The sequence below is a fragment of the Musca autumnalis genome, unplaced genomic scaffold (assembly GCF_047663935.1).
Source record: "Musca autumnalis isolate F117 unplaced genomic scaffold, ASM4766393v1 scaffold_3, whole genome shotgun sequence".
Classification (NCBI taxonomy): domain Eukaryota; kingdom Metazoa; phylum Arthropoda; class Insecta; order Diptera; family Muscidae; genus Musca; species Musca autumnalis.
Genome location: NW_027411866.1, coordinates 228,062,210 through 228,071,003, shown reverse-complemented (window position 1 = coordinate 228,071,003; position 8,794 = coordinate 228,062,210). Strand labels below are relative to the sequence as shown.

The 8,794-nt window shown below is 36.6% G+C and overlaps 1 protein-coding gene across 2 annotated transcripts in view; it reads left to right on the top strand.

Annotated features, from left to right (window-relative positions):
• The first annotated feature begins 494 nt into the window (after positions 1 to 494).
• Positions 495 to 8,794, top strand: part of mab-21 (nucleotidyltransferase mab-21) — a 31,717-nt gene continuing 23,417 nt past the window's right edge. The window contains exon 1 of one of the 2 annotated variants that reach the window (XR_012411330.1): positions 495 to 1,700. Coding sequence is in view for 1 of the 2 variants with exons in the window: in XM_073973266.1 (XP_073829367.1) it covers positions 953 to 1,700 (748 nt within the window). In the remaining variant the exon portion in view is untranslated. The remainder of the gene's footprint in view (positions 1,701 to 8,794) is intronic. The other variant, XM_073973266.1, reaches the window with a different exon arrangement.

The window sequence follows — 8,794 nt, the reverse complement described above, 5'->3', positions numbered from 1 at the left end:
AACATAAATGCCGCATAAAGCAAAAACGAATTGGAAACCAATCCAGAGTCATAAAAATTGCCATTTAACAAGCATAAATGGAGAAAGAAAAAAATACACATTCATAAATGTTTTAAAGAGGTGTGAAAATGCCGAGAGACCAACCACACGAACAACAACAAAAGAAAACAAACGAAAACAACCCGCTTAACTGAGTATTCACTCCCACTTTATTACACCATCTCTTTCTAACATTTGATAATTGTAATTAAGTTCTCACAAACAATATGGCCACCAGAGTAGCAATAACAAAGAGATGGTGAGAGAGTACGAACATTTTGTTTGTTTATCTAAAAATGAAACAACAACAATGTGTAAGGTGAAAACACACACAGATACACAATTGCTGAACTTAAAGAAGAGCAAACAAAAAAAGGCCTTAGCAGCCCACCTTATAGGTATTTGCTCTTTGTTTTATGTGATGGGTACGGAGAAGAGCCCAAAAGAAAACAAATGAGCTGCAGAGGCGCTACGCCATCGTCGACAGCCGTCTTCTTGCGGTGAATTAACCAAACGAAACTCAGTCATTTAGTAGAACTTGACGACGACGCGTGAAACGAATGTGTGGTGGAGAAGTAATTGTGTGTGACGTCGCGTGTTTTCTTACTTTTCGATCTGGTTCAACGTCGTCTTTGCCAAAGTTGTTTTTCCAAATGTAAGCGGATGAAAAAAGCGTCAACACTTCTCAAAAGTGAACAAGAATTTTGTAACGCACAAAAAACAACAAGAGAAAAATTTAAAAATATTAAAAGAAAATTAATAAAAAATATTTAAAACAAGAAAAATTACACAAAATAAATTGCATAAAAATAAACAAAAAGCACAAAAGCACAAGTGTTTCTAAGTTCCTATTAGCCTTGACTAATTTTGATTTTTTTTAACACAAACAAAAGAAAACAAAAAACCACTCAACATGCTGGTGCCGTCGGATATGATTGCGGCCCAATCAAAAATGGTCTATCAAATGAATAAATATTGTGCGGATCGTGTGCAAACACGCAAAGCCCAAATACACAAACAAATCTTGGAAGTGTGTCGCATTGTCCAAGATGTCCTCAAAGAGGTGGAGGTGCAAGAGCCTCGTTTCATATCCTCCCTCAACGATTACAATGGCCGTTTCGAGGGTCTTGAAGTTATATCACCAACAGAATTTGAAATAATTATCTACCTCAATCAAATGGGTGTTTTGAATTTTGTCGATGATGGTACGCTGCCCGGTTGTGCTGTTCTCAAGCTCAGTGATGGCCGCAAACGTTCCATGTCACTGTGGGTGGAATTCATAACGGCATCTGGTTATTTATCAGCACGCAAAATACGTTCCCGCTTTCAAACACTCGTGGCCCAGGCCTGTGATAAATGTGCCTATCGTGATATTGTCAAAATGATTGCCGACACCACAGAAGTGAAGTTACGTATACGTGAGCGTATTATTGTGCAAATTACACCCGCTTTCAAATGTGCCGGCCTGTGGCCACGATCAGCATCACACTGGCCCATACCCGGTATACCATGGCCACATCCAAATATTGTTGCAGAGGTTAAGACTGAAGGATTTGATATGTTATCGAAGGAATGTATAGCGTTGCAGGGTAAAAATTCCGCCATGGAAGGTGATGCCTGGGTGCTGAGTTTTACAGATGCCGAAAATCGTTTGCTACAAGGTAAGTTGTGGAGGGGAAATTATTTGTTATTTTTCTTTTAAATGCCGTCGGTGTTTGAAAGGTGTCACTGACAATAAAGAAACCTATAGTCGTAACAATTCGTAACAATTTCGTAGAATTATGTAGAAAATTAGGGGCAAGTCGCATTTTGGTCTGGGTTGGATGAGATTTCACCTCGCACCTAGCAGTAGAAAATCTTAGGCAGTAACTATTTCATGCAGATCATTCTCAGAAATATTTGCATAATAGAATTTATTGTCCGGATTAAATATGTATGTATTTTGGAAAATGTACAACTAAATTACCGCAGCCTATGACTGCGAAAACAACTAATAACAAATTACAGATTCGTTTTGTGGCAATTGCAAGCGGTGTAAATTTTCAAAATATACCAAGACCAGCCTATAAACTGTATTAAGCGCAAATGTTTAGGAGTTTGACAAACAGCGGACCCAATTATTCTACCCAGTCTACACAAGAAGTGCCTTATCAGAAAGTGTGACGTATATGATATAATTCTTCGCCTTTCCCACTTCCAAAAGCCAATAGATTTTTTGGCAAAAGTAAAGTGATAGGAGATTAGGTGATTTCAGAAGATGCAAGCATATATTTTCCAAATCCAGAGTCACTTTTTATACCCTCAGCATTTATGCTAACGATGGTATATACACTTTCATACGGACAAAATGTGCCTCATCGAAATAATGGTTTTAGATCCCAAGTATGTTTGGACGAAATGTGTTTCAGACTTTTTGGAGTTGATTTAGCCATGTCCGTCTGTCTGTCTGGCTGGCTGGAGCGCACGATAACTCTCCAACGGATTAACTGATTCGGCCCAAAATTTACATTTCGTAAGATTTTTTCCAAACTTAGTTTAAGTTCGAAAATGGGTTATATCGTGAATTTTCGGAAAATTTGTGCACACGATAACTCTTGAAGGGAAGGGAGCGCATGATAACTCTCGAACGGATCTGCCGATTCGGTCCAAAATATGGCCTTCGTAATATTTTCTGCAAACTTAGTTAAAGTTCGAAGATAAGGCATATCGGTCCACTCCTTCAGGTACCTCCCTCACAAAAGTTAAAAAAAAATGTTCGGAAAAATTGTGCGCACGATAACTCTGGAAGGTAGTGACCGATTTGGTCTATACTTTACACATCCAAATATATCTACCAGATATAGATCAGGTTCGAATATGGACTATGTTTGTCCACTCCTTCTGGTACCTCCCACACAAAATTTCGAAAAAGTTCACTTTAATACCTGCTCTCGAATCACTTTGGTTTTTGTTGAAGCAACTTGCATTCGCTGCCTCATCGAAATAATGGTTTTAGATCCCAAGTATGTTTGGACGAAATGTGTTTCAGACTTTTTGGAGTTGATTTAGCCATGTCCGTCTGTCTGTCTGTCTGGCTGGAGCGCACGATAGCTCTCGAACGGATCAACCGTTTAGGTCCAAAATTTGGCTTTCGTAATATTTTGTCTAAACTTAGTTCAAGTTCGAAGATGGGTTATATCGGTCCACTCCTTCCGGTACCTATCGCACAAAATTTCGAAAATGTTCGGAAAATTTGTGCGCACGATAACTCTTGAACCGATTTGGTCCATACTTTGCACATCGTGAAATTTCTACCAGACTTAGATGAGGTTCCAATATGGACTCAATCGGTCCACTCCTTCGGGTTTCTCCCACACAAATTTTAGTAAAAGTGCAATTTATGAACCGCTCTCGCATCGCTTTGATTTTTGCTGTAGCAGCTTGTATTCACTGCACCCCATACGATGGTACAAGCTTCATAAGTGGCAAGTCCACACTTCCCGAGAAAATAGCCTGGAAGTTGCAAAAAAAAAACCCCTATGACACCGTGTGTAGTGGTTGGAGCGCATGATAGCTCTCGAACGGATTTGCCGATTCTGTTCAAAATTTGGCCTTCGTAATATTTTGTCCAAACAAAGATTAAGTTCGGACCACTCCTTCAGGTACCTCCCCCACAAAAGTTCAAAAATGTTCGGAAAAAATGTGCGCACGATAACTCTCGAAAGCTGTGACCGATTTGGTCCATACTTTATACATCCTAATATATCTACCAGATATAGATCAGGTTCGGATAGTCCATATTCATATGTCCACTCCTTCGGCTACCTTCACACAAAATTTTAGATAAGTTCACTTTAGGACCTGCGCTAGAATCACTTTGATTTTTGTTGAAGCAACTTTCATACCCTGCCTCAATTAGTCCATATTTACATTAGGCAATTTTCCTTGCGGCAATTGTCAGTTTGTAGGTGGCAATTGTCAGTTTGTAGGGTATTTAGAGGCAATGGGTTACCATATGCCTCACCTCTCTCTACATCAAACTGAGAATTGCCGCAAGGAAAATGGCCTAATGTAAATTGGGACTTACGACGGTAAAAGTATTTTCAGAGGCAAGTCCATAGTTCTTGAGAAACCAGCCCGAAAGGTGTAAAAAATCCCTATGGCTCCCTATGTAGTGGCTGGAGAGCACGATAACTCTCGAACTGATTTGGTCTAAAATAAAATTTGGCCTTCGTCATGTTTTGCCCAATCTTATAACTATATAACTGAAACTATAGTTTCAGTTTGAAGATGGGCTATACCGGCCCACAACTTCCGGTCCTTTCCCCAATTTTTAAAAGGTCTCTAAAATGGTATGCACGATATCTCTTGAATGGGGCAACCAATTTGGATTTTCTAATATTTTGTCCAAATTTAGTTAACTTCTAAAATGGCCCATATCGATCCTCTCCTCAAGGTTCCTTCTCCACAAAAGTTCAACATTTGTGTCTAATTAAAGTTTAGGGTCTGTTCGAAAATCCTGAAAATGTATAACGATGATGTTCGTTGTCGTCCTGTCTAAAGCGATATTATGTTTTCCGTGGACAAGTCCATGCATCCAGAATACTAGTCCAAAAGTTGTTCGATGACCCACTGAAATGACTAGTGGGAAATATATGACTTCCAAAATAAGATTCACTTCCATAATGGACTATGTCGGTCCTTTCCTTTAAGTTCCTCCTCCGCAATACTGTTGAACTTTAATCCTAATCCATAAAGTGTTCCCATATGGTGGTGGAGGGTATACATAATAAAATTTGTCATTCCGTTTGTAACACTTCGAAATATTCATCGGAGACCCTATAAAATATGTATATTCTTGATCAGGGTAAAATTCTAACTCGATATAACCATGTCCGTCTGTCCGCCCGTCCGTCTGTTGAAATCAGGATGCAGCTCGCACTTTTTAAGATAGACCTTTGTAATTTGGTGTAGAACTTTTTATTAATCCTAGGATGTTTGGTATTGCAAATGGGCTATATCCATCCACGTTTTGATATAGCCCCCATAGAACGGTACATTCCGATTTTCGGTACTTTGAAAGTTTTAGCCTCATTATCTCGCCGAAATGCCAGAAATTTGGTATTTAGTCTTCGTTGGGGGTATTCAACTTTCACCCCTAAATTTGTCGGAATTTTCCACCGTAGTGGCTAAAATTTGATACTTAGTCTTCATATGAAATTTGTCGGTATAGGTCCACGCCTTCATATAGCCCCCATATAAAGGCACCTCCCGAATTTTGGTAATTTGAAGGTTGTGACCACAATAACCCACCGAAATGGCTGAAATTTGGTATTTAGTTTCGATTGCTTGAGTGGAGTATTCCCCCATTGGCTCAACTTCATTTATAACCCTCTATTACAGAGAGTAATGTTTTCAGAAATTTGTCGGTATAGATCGACGTTTTGTGGTAGCCCCCATAGAACGGTACCTTCCGAATTTCGGTATTTTGAATGTTAGCCACATTCTTTTACCGAAATTGCTGAAATTTAGTGTTTAGTCTTCTTCGAACTGAAATTCTTATCAATACCAATATCAGAACAAACCAAATGCTTGAGCGTTATCCTAGACTCAAAACTATCGTGGAGGCATAACATCGTACTCATAAAGCAACCGTTGCATACTACAAATATCTCAAAATGTTTGGGAGCCGTTGCACAGTGGATGCGCCCAACAACAAAAATCAAAAAAATTATGTCATCATTTTAATTATTATGTCATATAAATCGCCTCTAAACATTGCAAATTTTTCGAAACTCAACTTGTTTTTGTCTTAGCCTTATGAACATGGCTAATTTTCATCTGATATTGGTATTTCTTGATCTCGTAATTGTGGTAGATTTGGGATTGCACATTTGAATTTTGTACTGAATAGCACTATCTCAATTTTCCCTGGATTCATCCCCGGCTACTTTTTGTCGCCCTAGTATCCTGTGATTTCCGTTGATGATGTCTTTCAGCACTGACGGGAACAAACCAGTGACGAGTATTGTACACTCGTAATAGAAGCTGCGAAGAATTTTCTTCTTTATTATCACATGCGTGTTTCGGATATATGCGATCATATAATAATTTATAAATTATTTGTTGTTTTAGAATTGTTTTTGTGTTTAACAAAAAATGGATTTGTATTCAATGGATTCTTGATTCATTTTTTATGCGATCTATCCAAAGTATTTTTAGTATCTTTCGGTATATCCCGAATTCAAATTATTATATTTTTTCTTTCCTTGTCCAAGTTTCGGCTGCATATAATAAAACAGACCAGATGTAGCTATTGATGAATTTCGTTTTAGTTTATAGACTGAAGTCGTGGCTGGGTACTAGTGCTGTCCTTGGAATGCTGTGTCGCGTTTCGCGCAGATTGTGACCTATCAAACTCCATTTCTTTGCAAAAATAATCACAAATCAATCTAATACCGATAGTTTATCTGCAGTATAGCGAAAGGCAAAAGCTTTCTTATTTGAATATTGCTAAACCATCAAAACGTTTCTAAATTCTGGCAGCAGTCGTAGATTTGATTCATGATTTATTTAGCTCTTTTAGCCTTTATACCACATTTCTTGATAAGGAACTTTTAACTCAAAGTGAAAAAATCTATTTTTAGGAGGCTATGGGGGTGCCTGCTCAAAAAATGAGAAAATATGTTTATTTGGGTGGTTTTAAAGAATCGATGCCGGTTTTTTTACGCGGCATACCCCTATAGTGTTTAGTTTTGTTAGATTTTAAGATTCACAAAGTTTCAGTACATTCGGAATATTTTAACACGTGCCACTGGGGCTTCGACTGGCCCTATGCTCCTTATAGGAGTTTAAAGGAATAAATATATACTACTGGGGCCTCGAAGTTTCCATAGAAATTTGTATGGGGCCAAAGTTGATGAAAAAATTGTGTCAATTCTATGTTGTGGGTAGAGATGGGAAATGGGTAAATACCCAAATGGTAAATACCCATTAAAATGGGTAAATTGGGTACAAATGTGGGTTTAAACTACAGAAACTAAAATCATACAATAAAATATGACCAATTTTGGTCCATATTTTGTGGTAAATCTCTCATATATTGTGACAGCATTTTTTGATATTTGACAGCTTTTAGAGCGGTTTGTTGTAGTTCTCCATGCAGAAAAACATAAATGCTGGATCGAGATCCAAACTTTATAATATATCAGATGGATTAACCCACGATTTCAGTGGATAATCTTGAGATTTAAGTCCTCCTCAACACAGCTATAATTTTTGCATTTATCGTTAAATTTTTCTCACAAGTAACTCCAACAACCGATTTGACATATAAAAAGTTTTGTCCGCGAGGTTAAACCGTTTATCTGGTATTCCTTTTGATTTTTTTTTTGACAGAAAAACAAAATTTTCATTTCAAAATAAAATTTTATTTACCCAAATAAACACCCAAAAAAGAAATTTATCGGGTATTTACCCATGTTTTGGGTAAATACCTGGTAGAATACCATCTATAGTTGTGGCTAAGAAACTAATCCTATAAAAATTGTGAAAATCGACTCGGATTTTAGTATTAGCTATATATAGGAACCATTAGCTATATTTGAGGCCCCATGTTCCGATTATGCTCAAACTTTGGCAATCTTAAAATCTAACAAAACTAAACACTATAGGGGGTGCCGCCTATCGATTTTTTAAAACCAACCCAATAAACATATTTTCTCATTTTCTGAGCAGGTTTATTTGATAATATCGCTTTATTATCATTCAAAGGATGTCATTTGGAATAAAAAATTATTTGTATGTTACTTTCAATAAACCATTAATTCGAGGTGTTCTTTATTAACAAATTAAAATGTACTCAAACATAAAAAGTAATGACTTCAAATATTTCGCAATTTGATTTAAAAAATTAACATTTTAATATAAATTAAATTTTTATTGACATCATTATTATAAGAATAATTGGTACAATATAACAGATTAATGTATGCTAATAATTCTGGTACTAAACAATCAAGCCATATTTTGGATATTGCCGGTTATTTTGTGGTAATCTAATTAGAACTTGAAGATAACAATTAATAAAATTATATAATTTATTAGAGATAATACTTACACTCAAAAAAATAACTGATATAGAAATAAATATTTATTATTCATAGGGTTTACTTTTGTAACAAAAAATATACCAACGTTATTTCGAATGTGTATATGAGAATTATATAGAACCAATGTAAAAACTACGGCCATCGGTTTTCTTCATGAAACATGTCATTCATTCTTTGCTCCAATAAATTTTTGGATTTAGAAGTCAGTCGCCATTCGCTCCATAAATCTACATATATTTTAAGCTTAGAATGACACCCTGACTAAATGCTTCTCCTCTATAAATATAAAACAAAACTTTCTCTCCCCCCAGCCTTCCATCCATATCGCTTAGATTCCAACAAGTTAACATTATATCTGGCGCTACATATCGTATTCTTATCAAATCAACAAAAATCCCCGCAACAAATCAAAAATTATCAAAAATTTTAAAATTTAACTGATTTCGTGATCTTTGCAACTGGCAGTAAGACAAAGGTAAGGCGAACAACAGAAACAACAAGTGATCACAAATTAAGGTGTCAACTTTCGACAACTATAAATACTTAAAATCTTAACTAAACAACAAAATAACTGGCAGCAGCATAACACACGAGCAATAACAACCCGACCAACATAGACGCCACCAAGCGCAGCATGAAGAGACGACTTTGTCAACCACAAACAA